This window comes from Corythoichthys intestinalis, chromosome 10 (genome assembly GCF_030265065.1).
Source record: "Corythoichthys intestinalis isolate RoL2023-P3 chromosome 10, ASM3026506v1, whole genome shotgun sequence".
In the NCBI taxonomy this organism is placed as follows: Eukaryota; Metazoa; Chordata; class Actinopteri; order Syngnathiformes; family Syngnathidae; genus Corythoichthys; species Corythoichthys intestinalis.
This window is the reverse complement of record NC_080404.1, coordinates 27,361,837-27,383,663: the sequence shown is the minus strand read 5'-3', so window position 1 is coordinate 27,383,663 and position 21,827 is coordinate 27,361,837. Positions and strand designations below refer to the sequence as shown.

Sequence of the window (21,827 nt, the reverse complement as noted above, 5' to 3'; positions counted from 1 at the left end):
TACCTCTGCCTTGCGACGGGATGAAGGGGGAGCAGATGGAGGAGGCCAGAATATGCGAGGTGCGGGAGAAGACTTTGATAGAGTCGCTGGGCGGCCGTGACTCGCGTCCGCGGCCCGCCGTCCTCTTCCTCCGTGCGGGGCCTCTGAAGACCCGCCACCCACTGATGTTTGCCATCTCGGCTTTTTTTTTTTTTTAACGCTTCCCCGCAGCCACCTCGGCGCCATATTGACTCTCTTGCGCTTTATCTCCTGGCTCATCTGTCTGCTTCTTCTTCACCGCCGGCGCTTTTTTTGCCAATAAAAGAGATGCGAGCAGATGTCTCGTAAAAGACGAACAAAAAACGTTTTTGTGAAGAAACATTTTCAACAATGCGATTTTGCAATACGTGCAGTTGTGTTTAAAGGGCAAGACGGCACACAGTATAAATGACCTTATGTAAAAAAACGGTTATTCAAAGTATGAGTGTCAAGTTCAAATACGAATCCTTAGGTCGACATTTATGATATAACCCAAAATAAGGAGAGAAGGCACTCAATGGCGTACCGCAAGCAACACGTCACTTCCGCTCATTAATATTCATGACGTTAGCTACTGTTGCTAAGGGGGGACACGCTGCCGTTTGTCCTTAATAGGAAATGAATGGAAATCGTGTACGAAGAAGAAGATTGTCCCTGCTGCCAAATTTACTGGCAAAGATGTGGAAGAACATAAACATGTTCGGTTAAAGAGTGTCGAGGGCTGAAAAAGACGAAAAAAAAACGAGCCGACCTAAGCATAGCCTTAGCTTTTTTTCGACACCTTTTTCTTGCGCGATTGACAATGAAATTCTCCTGTTTCAACAAGCTATCCTTTACCACCAGCCCTGTCTTTCTTATATATTATATCCTCTGGTTGTCCTACGTCTCTGACCGTTCTTGGGGGTAATTTTGTTAGTTTTGTGTAGCGATTGCAAATGGTAGTCAGTGACAGCCAACGAACTTTTAATTTTTTCATTGATAACAAATCGTAATTCTGTAGTTTATTTACACTTCCCCCTTACTGAAGATTTTTTTTTTTACAACAGAAAAGGTAACTGGCAGTCAGATACCAGTTTAATTCTTTTTAGGTCATTCATTGTTGAACAGAAGCAGCACGGCACAACGTCACGCCAAAAAAATAAGTTAAAAATATCAAAATGGCTTACCTCTTTGTTCTCTTAAAGACCATACTAGCCCAACATAATGTTTACTGCATATGAAATGTGAATGGCTTCACCCTGGCTTCACTTAGCTGGCGTTAAAACGTCCGCGCAAGTTTATTAATTCTTCACATTTTTTCCTCCGAGTTTTGGTTTCGGGAAACGTATGAAGAAACATCCTTCATATGTCGTAATGTCTGGAGTCGTTTCTACATGTTCCAAAAAAGCACTGTGTGATCGGCGTGTTCGTTTTTGAAAGAGAAAAGTAGCCGGAGAAAAGTAGCAGAATTAACATTGTTTCTATGCGAGGGTGGGTCTATAATGTCCCACTCTTGTTTTACTTCCGCTTTACGATGCGATGTCACAGTCAAAAAATTGCATGCGTGCGGTACGCCATTTAGTTGAAAAGATTCCAAGGAGACAGAGAGGAAACTATACTAGACTACAAAATACAGCTTCCGCATTCATTCTGACTAGCCCCTCCTTCACCTCTCTTTATATGGGATGGCCCTAGCAACAGACGGGTGTCTTGCCTTAAAGCAGTAATGTGAAGTAAGGTTGGCCAACCATGTTTTTGAATAATATCAATGGCTAAACAGTTATAAGCATATTTTCGTTATTTTTTTTAACGCAACCCTTCCAGATTTTTTGTTTAACCCTTAGCAACGCCCTTGACAACGAAAATGCTTTTCTTTGGCAATCTTCGGAAATTACGTCTCACCTAGAAGTGCGAGGGATGTCCGCCATAGAACAGTATTGTTTGTTGCATTGCTTCTCGGTAAGATGCCACAGCGGTGTGTGGCGATGTTTTGTTCTCACTCAAACGACAAATTGTATGAGTGGCCGAAGGATAGCAGGGTACGTAAATGGACATCTTTCATTCGCACGAAGCGAATGAATTTCACGCCATCATTGAGTAGTGTTCTCTACTGCAAACACTTCGAAGATGCCTGCTTCCTTAACCGGTCTGCTTATGATCAAGGATTTGCCAAACAGTAAGTGTGATTTTTGGATAGATGACTGATGACTTTGTCAAAGCATAGCTGCCTACTGTTGTGGAATGAACAGTATAAGCTAGCGACGTTAGCCGAAAGTTAACTCGTGGCAATCCCCGATCAAAGTTGTTGTTGCGTTCGCTAGGTTAAGCGTGTTTAAATTGTGTGTCATCTACGACCTTGTCCGAAAGGGTTAAATCCACTGTCAAACGGGAAACGGGTGTGGATGTGCATATAAACGGGTCGGCGTCGCGGTAATTCACGGTCACGTTGCAGTAAGAGACACCGCCGGTGAGTTTGTGCACATTTATTTTTATTTGTATTTGTATTATGTATTTCCACCTTCATGCTTCAAGCATTGCATTGCATTTGTACGGTTCGACGTTTCTTTCACGGTGATCGCTTGATAGCCTTCTAGTTTGTTTCGCGAGAGCCGCTGACAGGTGACAATTTAGCGTGTTGGCATTGAGTCAATCTCGCAGCGAATCAATGAGCGCACAGGTCACGCAGTGAATCGTGGGAAATGTAGTCTCGGGACAACATTGACGTGGTGCTTTGTAATCTGTTCGTTTGTGTGAAAAAACTACATTTCCTCACGCCATTAGACGCCACTTCCTGCCGAGAGCTGTGCCGAGCTGTGTTCTTACTTTTCCATAAGAACTGCTCAATGTGTTAATAAAGAGACAAAGTTGTCAGCACGTCGTGTGTTCGATACATTTGTAAACAAAAAGCTCATTACAAGATCCTTTTAAGAGACGCTGGAGTAGGAGGCAAGGAGGATATCAGCGAGAAGCAAAACTTTGCGGTCGAATGTGGCGGCAGTCCACTATTATTTTGTTTTCTTATTGTTGCCACAATAAAGTGGAGAAAGCCATCGACGACTCATCTCCTTCTTTCCTGCCAACGTTTTTATATTGTTATTTTATATGCACGAGAGCTGCCGGATCTGCCAAAATGAACATGAAGTCTGATTATTAATTTTTTAAACAATGTCATCAGATAAACAAAAACATAAAATTATGTGCAAATGCCTGCATCTTCAAATCTTGAAAATAATAACAGCCTATATCTTACCAATGTTTACCAATAATCTCGATGGGTCGTTTATCCATTCCATGTCAGGTAGTCTAGGCACATTGTTTTCATCCTGATTAGCGTCTGGCTAATACATGTTAGGTCCAACATAAAATTCCAAGCTCCTCTTCTTCCGTCAACTCTTCAAAAACTTGGATCTCCTCCCTTGCGCTCGATCTATCGCTTATATCGCTGTTTGAATCATTGTTTGAAGGGCTTTGTATGGCGGCCGTATGTATGGAGCTGCCATCGCTGTTCCCGGTGTGACGTATCACTTCCGGGTTCGTCCCCTTTCAGGCTCGAACTTCGGAAACGCGATTATTTTGTCAAATATACAACATATAAAATTATTTTTTCATCCTTTATTTGTTGGACAATGTTTAATTACTTTACTTGTGACCCTATTTGGCATGTGAGAGAAATTACTTCATATTACTGCTTTAAAAGGGAAAGGATATGCAAGCTGGCTACACCTGTTGTATTTGTTTGGCCATGTGTGTGTATGTAGGTCGAATTATATACATGTGTGTCAGCACATTTCAGCAAAGCTGCCTCTTTTGCCTCTGTCCTTGAACGGGCAAGAGGCCTTTTCAAGGCTTCTTCAAGACAAAACATTCTTTCTTTGTGAGCAATAAGCAAAAGCATTTCTTCATTGCGAGCAGCAAATGATTAGAGCAAATATATAATAAACATCTTAATAATTTTCTCATCAAATACATTTCATTAAGTAACAGCATTTGGCAAGTAATAAGATGAAATAATATGATTTCTATAATGTTCCAGACAGTTTAGTTTCTCAATGTCTGTGGCTTGTCCTTGAAGTTGACCTGTGGAATCTAAGCCGGTTTAAACCGGTCAGAATGACAAGGCAGTTTTATCAAGAGCTAAACATGTCTATAGTTATCAATCACAAAAATGTACTGCAATCAATCATGGAACATCCTATTATAGCAATCAAGACTTTGTGAGCCTTCATTGGTAAAAGCAAATATTTATTAACCATTTAATAATTATCTTATCAATGAGCATCGGGAATTTCTTTGATGATGGAGAAACTCATATTTAACTAAAAAATGACAATTCTTATGAGCGCAGCCCTTTTGTGATGTCAGTTATACTCACGCAAATACACACTTATAGCAGAGACGCATGTGATGATGGGCACACTGTAAAATATAAAACTTTGTATCCGAATTAATTTGTACAATTTGAAAGTTTGTATTTGCCATATTGGCACTGATTCCTGCTTAAATGGATCGGACATCTCTCGCCGCCTATGGCAGACAATGAGTTACCGAAGATGTTGCCTAATTGTCAATTTTGGCATCACCATCAATGTTTTCTCCTCAGGTACTGGAGGACAATGACTACGGCCGGGCAGTGGATTGGTGGGGTCTGGGCGTGGTGACGTACGAGATGATGTGCGGCCGTCTACCCTTCTACAACCAGGACCACGAGAAGCTTTTCGAGCTCATCCTGATGGAGGACATCAAGTTCCCGCGCACTCTTTCGGCAGACGCCAAGTCACTGCTGTCGGGCCTCCTCATCAAAGACCCCAACAAACGGTACTTGTGGAAGGAATAGAGTAGTTTGGGGGTCACTCCAGAATTGGAGGATATTTTGGCTTAAAAGTTTTTGGAAGGAAAAAAAGTTTTTAGCCTATTGAGCTTCAAACACTGTTGAAACCCATGATCCTTTTGTTTATGCTCAACAAGGCTCGGCGGAGGACCGGATGACGCCAAAGAAATCATGAGGCACAGTTTCTTCACTGGCGTCGACTGGCAGCACGTGTACGACAAAAAGGTGCGCAAGCTCTTTGCTTTTATTTTTCGCGTATCTGGCATCAGAAATTCTTCACCATGTCCTTCTCGCTCGCACAGATGGTTCCGCCGTTCAAGCCTCAGGTGACGTCTGAGACGGACACCAGGTACTTTGACGAGGAGTTCACTGCACAGACCATCACGGTGACGCCGCCCGAGAAATGTGAGTCACATTTTAATTATCACGTAATTTGTTACCAAAAAAAACAGAAAAAATGTTCCAGGTGCGCTACTTCAAACATGCTCGGAACTTAACGCCTTCAGACAGACCCGCATATTTTCTGCTGGCCCAAAAAAATGCTGATTTTTACTCTACTCAAACACCAGAACAAAGTGCAATTTTTTGAACTGGGATATTTCATGTTTCTAATGTTAATATTAATGTGATTTTGAAATGAGCACTTACATTTGCCTTTTTTAAGTTGCGTTTTGTCTCAGCCATTTTCAAAGGGCCAAACATAGCACAGAGGGCATGTTAAACCTCATGATTTGATTTCGATGGGTAAAGTTTCGTCCAATCTCCCAGAAGTGGCAATAGCAACTGAATTCGGTATTTTTATTGGTTTAAAGACACAAATGCGGTATGTCCTTAAGCAGCATGCTCAGGTCTGAAGGGGTTAAATTTGCTATCTATATATAACTAATGGTAAACTGATATCGTCCCACGAATATGCACAGGTTAAAAAAGTTGTATTAATTGACCAGATTTCCTGAGTTGTTAATCGATTGCACTGGAGAACACAAGTTTTGATGAATGAATGAATGCTTTTATTTGGACATAAGAAAATAAAAATAATAGACAAACAAAAATAACAAAAAATTTAAAAAATCTGAACCAATGATATTCTCGAGATAACAGCAACAATAGTTAAGACAATAATAATAATAATAATAAACAAGATCAGAATTTATTCATTGTGTCCGAAAATGACTTGTTGTTTTAAGTCTTGACGGCTGTCTTGAACTAATTTTGGTCTGCGGATTCCAAACCTACATCAAACCAAGTTTTTGAATATTTTCTTTAAAAAAATATCAAAACTCTTGCACTTAATATTCATGTGTTTCAGATAGAGTGGTACCTTGACATACAATCGCTTTGACACACGATCTTTTCGACATCCGCCGTAAAATTTTGACTCGCCATTTGTTTCTACATCTGACAACATGCTTAAAATACGCCAACTGATGACAGTGCCGCAGTTTCTTTGTTTTCCCACAAGACAAATGCACGGCGAATTTGAGAGAAATCAACGTGGGTTCCAAGAATGTTAGGGCAGGTGGTGAAAAAAGGGAAAAGGTGAGGCTTAACATTGAAATGCAGATGAAAATGATAGAAAAATATGAGCGTGTTGTGCGCGTCTCGTGAATACGACCGTAGAATGTCTACCTGCTCGACGGTCCTCCTCACACCTCCGTTTGCCAGTCTTCATAAGTTAAGGTGACATTTATTATTGTAGTAACATTGGCAAAAAATTGCCAGCTGCGTCAGGTTTTTAATCGTTTATTTCAGAACTTGCGCACCACAACATGCCTTCTGTCTGCCGCAGCTGAACATGAAAAGTGAAAGTAAAATGTCCTCTCTCACGCCGTCAAGTCAGCCACGCAATGTTCAGGTACACCACGCAAAAAACATCTGCTACATTAGAACCCGATACGTTACATTATTACAGGTATTATTATTCCAATTTTTATTCATAATTAATTTGTTTTTTTCTGTGTAAGTGCTGCATTTATTAAGGATTTAGTGTAGGTTTTCAGGCTGTGGAACCAACTATTGGAATTATAATGTATTCTTATTGGAAAATCCTTATCGACATACGACCATTTCAACTTACTAACAAGGTCCTGGAACGAATTAACTTCGTATGTAGATGTTACACTGTAGTCATAAAAAGAAATATGGAAAAAAAACGGCATGATTTATTTAATGCTATTATGTTTTTAGGACACGACTGGTCGTGTGCTTGTAGTAATAACAAAGTAAGTTGTAATTTTGAGTTCAGTTATGGATTTTGTACCATAAAATGCATTTTAAATATCTGGTTTTCAACAGTGTTTGAAGCTAAGTAGGCTAAAAAGTGAAAGTTCATTTTCAAAAATTTTGAAGCCAAAATATCCTCCAATTCTGGAACGTCCCACATACTACTGTATTCTTTCCACAAGTACCATTTATTGGGGTCTTTGATGAGCAGGCCTGACAGCAGCATCACCTAAAACAGAACATTTTTTTCCCAAATTTCGTGTTACATTCATAAAGTATATTTTGTACACAAACGGTTAATTATTGAACACTTTTATTTTTTTATTCAGTTCTGATAGCTGAGGTGATTCACTGTGACAAACTGTCCAAATCCTCCTTATATATATATATATATATATATATATATATATATATATATATATATATATGTATATGTATATATATAAGTAAAGAATATTTACTGTACCTTTTTAATTATAAAAACAAGAGGGGGAAAACATGGTTTTTCATTTTTATTCTTCTAATCATTTTTGTGTTTACTGAGCTTAAATAAAGGGGGGAAAATATTCTCTGATCTCGTTAGTCCTTTGCAATTAATTGAGACGTTTGCAACCATCTGTTTTTGCTTTGGAAAACAATGAAATAGTAACATTGTATTCATATCTATCTATTTCCAAGCTCCAATGCACATAGTAAGCTAAAACATGAATCACTGAGTACAATAAATAAAATAATACTTTATATACAACCCGATCAGTAGACTAATCGCAAAAATAATAGGTGATTAGTCGACAATAAAAATAATCGTTTTATGTCAGCTTTTGTGAACATTGGGGGCCGTAAATCACCAATTTCATGGTAATGCAATGCGATAGCGATTCTTTGGCCAACAATGCAACATACAATACAATATTTGGCAATCTGTTTTTATTACACTGTTAATAACCAATATTTATTACTGAATCAAATAGCAATTTATCCTTACCACAAGAGTATCACTATTACAAGTCATTGACTCCTCACTGTTGCATTTTATATTGTTTTATCTTGTGTTGTGTAAATATTAGGACTGTCAAAATGATCACGTTAACCGGCGGTAATTAATTTTTCTAATTACTCACATTAAAATATTTGACGCAATTATTGCACATGCCCCGCTCGAACAGATTAAAATGACAGCACAGTGTCATGTCCACTTGTTACTTGTGTTTTTTGGTGTTTTGTCGCCCTCTGCTGGCACTTGGGTGCGACTGATTTTATGGGTTTCAGCACCATGAGCATTGTGTAATTATTGACATCAACAATGGCGAGCTACTAGTTTATTTTTTGATTGAAAATTTTACAAATTTTATTAAAACGAAAACATTAGGAGGGGTTTTAATATGAAATTTCTGTAACATGTACTAAAATTGATCTTTTAAGAACTACAAGTCTTTCTATCCATGGATCACTTTAACAGAATGTTAATGCCATCTTGTTGTTTTATTGTTATAATAAACAAATACAGTACTTATATCCGTCTTGTATCTTTCCGTTCCAACAATAATTTACAGAAAAATATGGCATATTTTATAGATGGTTTGAATTGCGATTAATTACGATGTAAAATTTTAATCGTTTGACAGCCCTCATAAATGATATATTGTGTATTTATTAGGGCTGTCAAACGATTAAAATTTTTAATCTAGTTAATTACAGCTTAAAAATTAATTAATCATAATTAATCGCAATTCAAACCATCTACAAAATATGCCATATTTTTCTGTAAATTATTGTTGGAATGAAAAGATAAGACACAAGACGGATATATACATTCAACATACGGTACATAAGTACTGTATTTGTTTATTATAACAATCAACAAGATGCCATTAACATTATTAACATTCTCTTAAAGCGATCCATGGATAGAAAAACTTGTAGTTCTTCAAAGATAAATGTTACTACAAGTTATAGAAATTTTATATTAAAACCCTCTTAATGTTTTTGTTTTGTTAAAATTTGTAAATTTTTTTAATCAAAAAAGAAACTAGTAGCTCGCCATTGTTGATGTCATGCACCATGCCCACTCCCCAAACCCATAAAATCATTTGGACCCAAGCGCCAGCAAAGGGCGCCAAACAACAAAAAACAGGTAACAAGTAACAAGCGGACATTATACTGCTGTCATTTTAATCCAAGCGGGTGCGTTAATTGCATCAAATATTTTAACGTGATTAATTTTAAAAATTAATTACCGATATTAAATTAGCGATAATTTTGACAGCCCTAATATACAGTGCCTTGCAAAAGTATTCGGCCCCCTTGAATCTTGCAACCTTTCGCCACATTTCAGGCTTCAAACATAAAGATATGAAATTTAATTTTTTTGTCAAGAATCAACAACAAGTGGGACACAATCGTGAAGTGGAACAACATTTATTGGATAATTTAAACTTTTTTAACAAACAAAAAACTGAAAAGTGGGGCGTGCAATATTATTCGGCCCCTTTACTTTCAGTGCAGCAAACTCACTCCAGAAGTTCAGTGAGGATCTCTGAATGACCAATGTTGTCCTAAATGACCGATGATGATAAATAGAATCCACCTGTGTGTAATCAAGTCTCCGTATTAATGCACCTGCTCTGTGATAGTCTCAGGGTTCTTTTTAAAGTGCAGAGAGCATTATGAAAACCAAGGAACACACCAGGCAGGTCCGAGATACTGTTGTGGAGAAGTTTAAAGCCGGATTTGGATACAAAAAGATTTCCCAAGCTTTAAACATCTCAAGGAGCACTGTGCAAGCCATCATATTGAAATGGAAGGAGCATCAGACCACTGCAAATCTACCAAGACCCGGCCGTCCTTCCAAACTTTCTTCTCAAACAAGGAGAAAACTGATCAGAGATGCAGCCAAGAGGCCGATGATCACTCTGGATGAACTGCAGAGATCTACAGCTGAGGTGGGAGAGTCTGTCCATAGGACAACAATCAGCCGTACACTGCACAAATCTGGCCTTTATGGAAGAGTGGCAAGAAGAAAGCCATTTCTCAAAGATATCCATAAAAAGTCTCGTTTAAAGTTTGCCACAAGCCACCTGGGAGACACACCAAACATGTGGAAGAAGGTGCTCTGGTCAGATGAAACCAAAATTGAATTTTTTGGCCACAATGCAAAACGATATGTTTGGTGTAAAAGCAACACAGCTCATCACCCTGAACACACCATCCCCACTGTCAAACATGGTGGTGGCAGCAGCATCATGGTTTGGGCCTGCTTTTCTTCAGCAGGGACAGGGAAGATGGTTAAAATTGACGGGAAGATGGATGCAGCCAAATACAGGAACATTCTGGAGGAAAACCTGTTGGTATCTGCACAAGACCTGAGACTGGGACGGAGATTTATCTTCCAACAGGACAATGATCCAAAACATAAAGCCAAATCTACAATGGAATGGTTAAAAAATAAACGTATCCAGGTGTTAGAATGGCCAAGTCAAAGTCCAGACCTGAATCCAATTGAGAATCTGTGGAAAGAGCTGAAGACTGCTGTTCACAAACACTCTCCATCCAACCTCACTGAGCTCGAGCTGTTTTGCAAGGAAGAATGGGCAAGAATGTCAGTCTCTCGATGTGCAAAACTGATAGAAACATACCCCAAGCGACTTGCAGCTGTAATTGGAGGAAAAGGTGGCGCTACAAAGTATTAACGCAAGGGGGCCGAATAATATTGCACGCCCCACTTTTCCGTTTTTTATTTGTTAAAAAAGTTGAAATTATCCAATAAATTTTGTTCCACTTCACGATTGTGTCCCACTTGTTGTTGATTCTTGACAAAAAATTAAAATTTTATATCTTTATGTTTGAAGCCTGAAATGTGGCGAAAGGTTGCAAGGTTCAAGGGGGCCGGATACTTTTGCAAGGCACTGTATATATATATATATATATATATATATATATATATATATATATATATATATATATATATATATACATATATTTATATTAGGGCTGTCAAAATTATCGCGTTAACGGGAGTTAATTAATTTTTTTAATTAATCCCGTTAAAATATTTGACGCAATTAACGCACTATGCCCGCTCAGACAGATCTAAATGTCAGTACAGTGAAAGGCCAACTTGTTAATTGTGTTCTATGGAGTTTTTCCGCCCTCTGCTGGCGCTTGGGTGTGACTTGCATATGTTATGTGGCGTAATGTTGCCCTCTGCTGGCGATTCAGTGCAGCGGATTATTTGGGTTTTGGCGCACTTTTCTGACGTGATTATATGTCGACGTGAACTCACACTAATACACAGTGCTATTCAGACCAGCTAACGTCCGCATCCAGTATTCAGTGGCAGTTCTCATAGCCCCATCACACTGTTTGTGTCTAATACATGCATCGCTTGTGAGTTATATTCCTCCTTTGTTTATATTCATGAGCATTAGATAGTTATTGATGATGTGTATTTGAATTTGTTCACATATATGGTGAAATGCAGTTACATTGTTAGATGCTTGTGAGCTAATTGGCTAGTGCTACTGCTCAAATGGACACGTGTGTGTACATTTTATGTTATTTTGTGATTTATGCAAGTTATTGACACATTGCCTTGTTATTTTCAGTTTTACAAAAATACAAGAAACGTGCTCCTGTCAAAAAGAGATGACTTCAGTAAAGCCCATGCAACTTTGCCACACCGTCTGATTTCTTTTTGGAACTTATGTTCGCTATCTGTCAATTTGTGTACTCACACACATTGAGGACAGAATAGGGCTACTAGTTTATTTTTTGATTGAAAATTTTACAAATTTTATTAAAACGAAAACATTAAGAGGCGTTTTAATATAACATTTTATCCATGGATCACTTTAACAGAATGTTAATAATGTTAATGCCATCTTGTTGATTTATTGTTATAATAAACAAATACAGTCCTGATGTACCGTATGTTGAATGTATATATCCATCTTGTCTTATCTTTCCATTCCAACAATAATTTACAGAAAAATATGGCATATTTTATAGATGGTTTGAATTGCGATTAATTGTGATTAATTACGATTAATTAATTTTTAAGCTGTAATTAACTCGATTAAAATTTTTAATCGTTTGACAGCCCTAATTTATATATATATATATATATATTTTTTTTTTATTATTTTGCATATTGGAGATTGTATATATTTATCAGTCCATTCTATGCGTAAGTGTGTGTGCTCTATATGGGGCAGCTTTGAATCTAATAACACTTTGTGTAATGACAATAAAGGCGTTCTATTCTATTCGGTGATATTACAGTCTGTTATGATTTGATTCGATTCAAGGACTTTCAATGAGTTTAATACGATATGATGTGCACATTTCAGTTTTCCCCAGTGCTTCATAAGCCTGGTGGGCCACCAGGCTTTTCTCAACCCCAACTTGACCCAGGTTAAAAAAGTGCTCAAAAGTCTGGTAAAACAGCTGAAAATGCAATCTTATGGTAGATAGGAACAAACCTTACCCCGCTCTGTCATTGCACCGAACTGTATTTTAAGACTGACTTTTTACCACAATCAGTTCCATTTCACCTAAAGCGGTTAAAACAATAATTTAAACAAAAAACAAAAACAAAACAAAAAAAAAAAAAAAACACAAGAAAATAGGATGTTTTCCTTGATTGATCATAAAAATGTATTTGAATAAATGTCTTCTCCCCAGTCGATGAAGACGGCATGGACTGTCTGGACAACGAGCGCCGACCGCACTTCCCGCAGTTCTCCTACTCGGCCAGCGGACGGGAATGAACTCTGACCCCTCCCCCTGCGGTGACATCATCACAGCTGGTCTATGAGGTCATCAGTACAGGAGGCGACCCGCCCCTTACCCCAAAAGAAAGCCCACCACGTTTGGACCTGGAAGAATCCCATTGAGGAAGGATTTTGCCATCTTTTTTCCCGCCATTTTGTTTCCCAAACGAGCGAAGGTACGACAGCGCTTAGCCGCTAATGTGACGCCCACCCCGACCGCTGCGCTTGGATCGGTTCCCTCTTCGCCGGCCGTTGACGCGCGCACGCGTGGCTCGGTTGTAATCTCAGGCTTATCTTGCACATCATTCTGGGATCGACTGAGCGGGTCCGGTAGGCAGGTGTTGACTCAGGTGCAATTTCCCACTCGTTGTTGCTGCTATTCCAACATCCGCCTGGAGGTCGCGACCTTCTTCAACTGGACTTCCATCGCTTGCAGGGCTTAAAATCAAATGATTTGGTTTTTTCGCCATTTTAAAGTCTAAGGATTCTCTTCGTCCCCCCATAAAAAAATATGTCCAGAGCACTAAACTTGCTGCTAATGTGGAAAGCTACGACTCGTCCACGTCATTTTAGGGTAGTGACGAGGGTCCCGATCCAAGCACAGCCATTCACAGCCACGCCCCTTCCCCCTTATAGCTTTACTACCCACCATGCAACGCTCGCTCGTCAACGTAAGACTGGACGGAGGAAACAGAATGCCGCCTCGGATGTATTTATGATGATCTTTCCTTGGTGGAGGTACTTCTGGCTTATTTATGATCCCACTCATCACCATCCCTTTTTTCTATTTGACTTTTTTCTATCGACACGCGATTTTACCCAAGTGTTAGGGCTGAGAAAACAAAATGGCTGAAGAATGTAGGAGGGGGAAACGCTTACGTGGCTTTTACCTCCGCCAAGCATTATTTTATCTATTTATTAGTGTGTGTGTGTGTTCGTTTTTTGTGCGCAGACCTCCACCAATGCCTTATTTTGTTGATTGGGACACTTTACCTGCCATGGACTGTGATAGACGTCCGATCCATTTTGACTCGGAGAGATTGGCAGTGTTAGCCCTCCCAGTGAAAATGGCAGCCAATGAGATAACAGTAACAATGATTCAGTACAGTATTGTACAGTACAGTAAAGTACAGGAATGCTTCAAACAAAGCATCCCACATATGTCATTGATCATTTTTGTGACAAAAAGCCATTCATTTCCTATGGCCCATCCAATTCTGATTATGACTGAATAACACCCACAAGAATTCTCCATCCGCTTAAACTGACTTTCAATCTGGACCAATTAAAATTCTACATTGGTGGACCCACCCAAAAAAAAAAAAAAAAAGTAGTTATTAGTGAGCATTGAAAATGCTCCAAAATCAACAGAAAGTAACTATAAATCAATAGGAAATGACCTGAAATCCAGTTTATTTTTTTTTAGGCATTATATACTGTAAATATCTACAGTGGTCAACAATAAATAAAAAAATAAATGTTGCAAAGATGCAAGTTATGTAATTTTAACATGCTGAATCCAAATCTTAGTTTTTTCCCCCCTTTTTTTGCAAGTCAGGATTTTAATTTATTGGAATATAGTTGACACTTTAAGATAGCCTGAAAGTAACAATATGTGGTAAAATAATACCAGTTATCCCAGGTTTTAAACTATTTAAAGTATTATATAAAATAGGATTAAATAAAGGTTATTTTACCTGATATTGTACAGTGTTTTTTTTTAGCATTCCAAAGATTCCTCTGGAAATTTCTTAAGCACTTTTACACAAGAATCAGTGTGAAATATTTGTAGATTTTTTGTAAATAATCATCCTCACAATGAACATGAATTAACAATTAAGAATTATTAAACTATTCTTTAGGTTTGTATGCTTGTCTGAACTTGCCTTGGTGAAGGTCTGTGATTTTCCAAGCTTGTGTGTTTTATGTTTGTTGTGATCAAAATGTGACGAGCGCAGATGACTGGACGCGTTTTTGTGATGAAAAGTGAAAAAAAAAAATGTGTGTGAGCGCACGTGTGTAGTTGGGCATGAGCTCAAGATGGAAAGGAGAAGTGCAAGTAGTAAAGAAGGGGACGTTGCAAGACAAGTGGAAGGAAAGTTAGCATTGAAGAAGGTACGAGTAAGAATGACGTGTCAGTTGGCAGCACGCTATTAAAGTTGTTTGAATCTGGCATACATTCCCCTCAAATGCACGTTAAGGGTCATTGAAGACTTCAAATTTTCTAAATGCGAGTGTGAATGCTTGTTTGTCTCTTTGTGATTGACTGGCGACCAGTCCAAAATCTATAAAAGGCAGCGTAGGAGGTGTTGGCGTTCTGTCTTTAGCGTTCCGTGTACCTTGGCGTTTGTCAAGTCAGTCTGCGTGGAGCGGTCGCGTCTTCCAACGTTCCTTCCGTCTTTGTCTTCACACGCCGGAAAAGCCTTACGGTTTCACTCCAAAAACAGCCAGATTTAGTTCAAATAACAAACGAGATGCATTTAACATACCATGCAGTTGAAAATGACAAAATGTACAGTATGTCATGCTATTTATTATCATTTGAATGTCATGGTGTTATCACTTGAATTTGTTTTCAAATTAATTTATTCAATGTCATTTTGTTTGTGTTCATTCTGCAGCCAGACCTCCTTTGAAGAAAAAAAATAATAAATGACTCCCTTTTATTTTTGACATATCTCTTAGACAACATACAGTAAATGATGTGATAAACTTCGAGGACTAAACAACATGGAGTCTAAATAAAGGCTATGAGTTCTTGGTGCCGGCTACGTACGTAGTTCTAAAATTAATGTACATCCCCTCCAAGTCAGCAACGTAAAAAGAAATACTTAAAGCCATATCTTCAAATTTTGCCACTTATTAAATAGAAAATTATTGCAAACAATAATGTTTTTGTCCAACTTGTGCCCTCTAGTGGTATAAAAAAAATTCCAAAGTGGATTTTTTTCTTTTCATAGTATTTAACTTATTGCAAGTCAATGACGGCGCTGATAGTCCAATAGCACCATCAGTGGCAGCCACTGAGTTAAATGGGTGCACTATAAGGTAGAGAAAAAAGTCAACCATGCGTGAAAGGGTTAAAAAAATGCACACATGAAACTAAACAGATCATGGCTCACCTAATCCAGGAAGATTAACTAAAGTAGTTGAGGAATGCAAAAGAAGAACACTAACTTGACAGCTCTAAAATTCATGTGGTCGCACACGTTATTGTGTGTTAGAGCTGGAGTAGTTGATCATCATGTGGTTCTGTTTGGCCAGCAGCTCACACACCTGCTGAGCGCTGCTCTGACAGTGACGGTCCAACTGTTGAAGCCTACAAAACACACATGAGCCCAGATATTGAATTCCACATAAGCCGCAGAAGCAAATATTGAAAGGAGATTGCATCCATCAGTGCTGTCAACAAGAGACACCAAGAGCAACAGCAGCATGCAATTAGTGAAGTACAACATAAAAGTAGTTGGCGTCAATTCAGAGGAAGAGCATACATTGAGGGAAAAAGATTTTTACAATTTGTGTTCAACAACAATTAATTATATGAGAATTTTAACTTTCTGAAATAATTGCTTAAAACTCAAATTGTTTATTTTAAAGGGATCCACCGATAGACAGAAATGTAGTTCTTAAGCATTTAACATAAACAGTTAAAATTTCATATTGAAATCCCTCTTGATGTTTTCGTTTTTACACAATTTGTAAAATTAGTTTAACTAGTAGGTTGCCATTACGGGTGTGACAAAATATCGAAATGGTGATACAGTGGGGCAAATAAGTATTTAGTCAACCACTAATTGTGCAGGTTCTCCCACTTGAAAATATTAGAGAGGCCTGTAATTGTCAACATGGGTAAACCTCCACCATGAGAGACAGAATGTGGGGGGAAAAAACAGAAAATCACATTGTTTTGATTTTTAAAGAATTTGTTTGCAAATCATGGTGGAAAATAAGTATTTGGTCAATACCAAAAGTTCAACTCAATAATTTGTCATGTACCCTTTGTTGGCGATAACAGAGGCCAAACGTTTTTGGTAACTCTTCACAAGCTTTTCACACACTGTTGATGGTATTTTGGCCCATTCCTCCATGCAGATCTCCTCTAGAGCAGTGATGTTTTGGGGCTGTCGTTAGGCAACACGGACTTTCAACTCCCTCCACAGATTTTCTATGGGGTTGAGATCTGGAGACTGGCTAGGCCACTTCAGGACCTTGAAATGCTTCTTACGAAGCCACTCCTTTGTTGCCCTGGCTGTGTGTTTGGGATCATTGTCATGTTGAAAGACCCAGCCACGTCTCATCTTCAATGCCCTTGCTCGTCAGTTTCCACTGCGAGGAAAATAGTGAGGAAATGGGAGACCACAAAGACAATTGTTGAGAAGAAAACTACGGGTGAAGCAAAGGTGAGACAATCCACGACCTTAATATAACGTGATCTTGCTTCAGACGATTTCATTGCATTATTTAGCTGTACGAAACCTTTCCTGCACACGCAACAAACGGTCGGTTGAGGTATGCAGAAAAAAAATTTTTGGGACAAGGCCGCTTCATTTTAGAACAAGGTGCAGTGGACTGACAGCTTTGCAAGCAAGACGGTACTTCCTGATTCACCATACAGTTACAATACCGTCTTGCAAACCTCAACAGTCCAACCACTTCAACAGTCATCTGATGTTTGAGCCAATCAGAAGAAAGAAGCGGATACATGCGTGACCAGGAAGCAACTATCTGGTTGAATAAATACAATGTCTGAGTGCAAAGCAGTTCTTGTAAATTGGTCAATTTCTGATGTTTGGTCGGAAATAAGTAACAATTTCCTCATTTTAAAGAGTAAAGAACAGGTAAATAAAACTACCCACTATTGCCTGGGATAAAAGAAAGGGTTAGACGAGTAAAGAACATCACTAAAAGCTTTTATGATGAGAAACGACATTTTTGCGGTTGACGAGAAGAGCCATCATCCAATCACCAGCCACATAATTTTTTTAAGGTTCCTCCCATTAAACTGATCTCAATGGGATCCTTCCCAGATTGATATGTGGAATATATTCAAAGCGGATATATGGAACAATCAATCTGGCTTGCCAAATTACTTTACCGATGAAACAAAAAATGAGGTATTTGGTCACAGCATCCCAAGAAATGCACTTGACACCCACAGACAAATTCGATGGATGATCCATCGTGTTATAAGGGGCCCTATTACCATCTCTGGTACTGGGAATCTCGTTAAAGTTTAGGGTTGCTAGAATTCCGCAACAGATTCTTATGAGTAACACCAAAGTAACACCCAAAACGCCGCTAAAAAGCTACTCTGGCTTTCATACAAAGGAGCAAGTGATATGTATTGGAATGGCCATCCAAGCCCCTTTACTAGGATTTCATTGAAAACCTGTGGGATGATATGTAGTAGAGATGAAACGATTACTCGAATAATTGGTGTCGAGGAATTTTCTCCGCCTCGATGAATCGTTTAATTTTGCCAGCTCTAAGCATGACGTTTTGCCTGGACTATTTTTAATGCGGCACAACGCACTGACATCACATGCGTACGGGAAAGACAGAGGCGGCGGATATATTTAATTTCAACCATGCATGAATATAGACGTACCGACGAAGACGCAGACAAAAGCAAAGAGAAAGTCACCAAGAAAAAGCAGGAAATGTCAGAAGTTGGGGGCATTTCAAGCTGGACACAAAGGCGAACACGGTTTCATGTATTCACTGTAAAACAGCGCTTGCAAAACACTACAGCACGTCTTCAATGTTGCAGCTCCACCAGAGGTACCCTGTTTACTCCGAGAATGGAAAAACGACACTCGGGGCAAGGTAAAATTAAGGTAACATAGCGCTAATAAATAAGAGTTACTGTACCATGCTCATGTAACGGTAGCCCAACGGAGGGCTAGGTTTCTATTAATTATAACTACCATCGATGCGTGGCTAGCGTGTCTTTCATACAGGCTTTATTTAATCTGTAAAAATAGCGCTGTAGAGTGATGAGATAAATACATAAATAATAAAAATAAAAAAGAAAAACAGAAAAACAAAAAAAAAAGAAATAAAAACATAATAAAGTTAATTGTCAACTTTGGCTCAGCAGTCATTGATGGATAAAACAATTAGTACTGGTGCCTAATGTGCTCCAATACAGCAGGTATCATACATTTATTTTGAACACTGCAAAAACCCAGAATCCTATAACGATTTACAATTTAGACGAACCTAAAATTTAACTACAACTTAAAAATAGCTTGAAACAAACAGAAATTGAATTGAAACACGTGGGGAAACACCTAACTTTTAGTGATACGCGTTATCAAGCGTAATGACATTTTTAGGTAAGAAATAAGAATTTTTAAAAATATGATCTTAGGTTTTTTTGAGTGAAATCAGTGAATTTGTTGTTATTGTTTGGAATGTGTTGTTTTTTCATGGATATTTATAATTGCTCTGTACCTTAAAAAAATAAGTTTTATCCGATAAATCGATGGAATTTTCAGTAAAATACTCGGTTACAAAAATATTCGATAGCTGAAGTCCTAATCTGAAGCGGGCTGTCCAATGCTCAGCAACCATCAAACTGATCTGGAGCTGTTTTGTAAGGAGGAGTGCACCAAAATTCCTCCATCCAGAATGCAGAAATTAATTGGAAGTTATAGGAAACGTCTAGAAGCTGTTCTTTTGACAAAAGGGGGATCTCCTAAATATGGATTTTTTAAAAAACATGTTTTGTTGTTGGAGTGCCCACATTTTTACACATCTGATGGTCCAATGAACTGAGTTTCACTCCTGAAATATTGCTGTGTCCATATTTGTTTTATAATAGAATAAATACATCAAATGAAGGAAGGTGCAGATTAAAATACCCAATGAACAGGGTTGTAATAACGGCGTTCGAGTATAACGGCGTTACTAAGTAATCTAATTAATCACTTTTCCTATCTTTGCAACTCCGTTACTGTTACTGAGGATATGAGGGGGCGCGTTAGTTCATTTGGTTGAATGAACTGCGAGTTGTCTCATTTTGTCATAGCTGCCAGGGAGGCAGGAGGAGGGAAACTGATTGTGACGCCATTGCACACACGATGTGTCTTAAACTCTCAGGCATCTCTTTTTTGCATACAGCTCGTGGCTTCCAGGTGGGTACTATACCGTATTTTTCGGACTATAAGTCGCATTTGAGTATAATTCGCACCAGCCATAAAATGCCCAACGAAGAGGAAAAAAACACATATAAGTTGCATTTTGGGGGGAAATTTACTTGATAAAATCCAACACATAGAACAGATATGTCATCTTGAAAGGCAATTTAAAATAAAAATACAACAGAGAACAACATGCTGAATAAGTGTAAAGTATAATAATGTTACATGATGCATGAATAACGAAATGCGAGCTTGGCTGGTATGTTAACGTAACACAGCTATTAAGAGTTTTTCAGATAATTACAGCATAAATAACATGCTAACAAGTTTACCAAACCATCAGTGTCACTCCAAAACACCAAAATAACACGTGAAATGATATAATAGTGTGTTAATAATTTCACACATAAGTCACTCCTGAGTATAAGTTGCACTCCCAGCCAAACTATGAAAAAAACTGCGACTTACAGTCCGAAAAATACGGTAATTGAAAATAATGTACTGTTTTCCTGTTGAGTATGCATTATCATCACCAAGTTGGCGTTGTCCTTGTAAATGCTCCAATATAATCCAGATTTATTTTTTTAAATCACCAAAAATAGTCACTTGCCCTAAACTTTTTTTGAATGACGTATCCATAAACCTTGTGTGAATTTTTTTAGTTTGTAAACAATTGCACTCTTCTATATAAGTATCACACCATTTACCCATTATATAGGTGAAATCTTAAAAAATGTAAAAAGTTACCTGTTTTTTGGGGGGAATGAACCCCCCCCCCCCAAAAAAAAAAACAGTTCAATCAGTTAATAGTGCTTCTCAATTATTTTCTGTAACGCCCCCCCAAGGAAGACGTAACTGTTTCGTGCCCCCCCCCAAACTCTGCCGCCACTGTAAATAGTATCATTTGTCTATAATATTACTATTATAAGTACGCCTCTGCCTCACATTGTGTCCTTTTTTTCTATTACATAAAAATAACAGAGATCAACTTATAAAGTATGACTTTATCAACATTGTTTTGTTTGTAACAGAAAAGACAAATTAAGGCAAATTGATGCGCGTTAAAAAAAAAAAAAAAAAAACACATCCAAACTGTAAAAATACACTCAAGGTACATTTTTAACATTTGATACTGAAAAATAAAATCAGTAAATAATAACAAATTCAAATTGATTAGAAACATTAACTCATGAGGACAATATGACAAAAATTTTGACCGAAAAACCAAAACTGAATAGAAGAAAAAGAAGAAAAAAAAGTGTCTTTGGACAGAAGGACAGTTTTTATTTTCGCTGCTCCCAGTATCACCTCCAGTTTGCAATGGTGTGGGGTTATTTTCCACTGAGCATGTTAACAGTGCTCACTGGTTTACTTATAACACCGACAAAGCGGGAGGATTATTGGCAATATTCGGCACGTTTTCGTTGAAAAACAACCAAGCGGCTTATCAATGAGATTGGGGTCTAATGTCTTTAAGTGGCGTCTTAATTGATTTGGTTTCCGGCTGTCCACTATAATAATTTTTAGACACAGTAAACAGTGGTATTTCCTCACCTACCGCTGTATTAAATGTCAAAGCCAAAAGGCAACCGGCCCGAAAAAAGCGCATTCTTGGCGGCCGAGGGAGAACCGTAGGTGAGGGCGGTCGTCGTGATGATCCCAAGCCGAAAATGGCACTTCTCGGGCGGACACGTGAGAACCGGAGAAGACAGTGGGTCGCTGCGTGAGTCCAGCTGGAAAACGGCTTTTGAAAACGGCGCACAGCTCTTCATATCTCTCGTCTGTGTGCTCTTGCTTACTTCAAAAATATTGCGCGCACTTTGAAAATGAGAGCACCACTGCCACCCACTGAGGGGAATG

At 38.4% G+C, this 21,827-nt stretch overlaps 2 protein-coding genes across 7 annotated transcripts in view; one reads left to right on the top strand and one right to left on the bottom strand.

Moving 5' to 3' along the window:
* Window positions 1-15,485, top strand: part of LOC130923044 (RAC-gamma serine/threonine-protein kinase) — a 127,669-nt gene extending 112,184 nt beyond the window's left edge. For all 3 annotated transcript variants that reach the window (XM_057848440.1, XM_057848441.1, XM_057848439.1), the window contains 4 exons: window positions 4,598-4,812; window positions 4,963-5,050; window positions 5,128-5,230; window positions 12,731-15,485. In XM_057848440.1, the coding sequence (XP_057704423.1) occupies window positions 4,598-4,812; window positions 4,963-5,050; window positions 5,128-5,230; window positions 12,731-12,816 (492 nt within the window). In that variant the 3' untranslated portion in view covers window positions 12,817-15,485. The remainder of the gene's footprint in view (window positions 1-4,597; window positions 4,813-4,962; window positions 5,051-5,127; window positions 5,231-12,730) is intronic.
* Window positions 13,550-21,827, bottom strand: part of sdccag8 (SHH signaling and ciliogenesis regulator sdccag8) — a 95,560-nt gene continuing 87,282 nt past the window's right edge. Inside the window, exon 15 of one of the 4 annotated variants that reach the window (XM_057848436.1) lies at window positions 13,550-16,138. In XM_057848436.1, the coding sequence (XP_057704419.1) occupies window positions 16,088-16,138 (51 nt within the window). In that variant the 3' untranslated portion in view covers window positions 13,550-16,087. Of the gene's footprint in view, window positions 16,139-17,000; window positions 17,149-21,827 lie in introns of those variants that run through there. The other 3 variants (XM_057848431.1, XM_057848435.1, XM_057848433.1) reach the window with 3 other exon arrangements.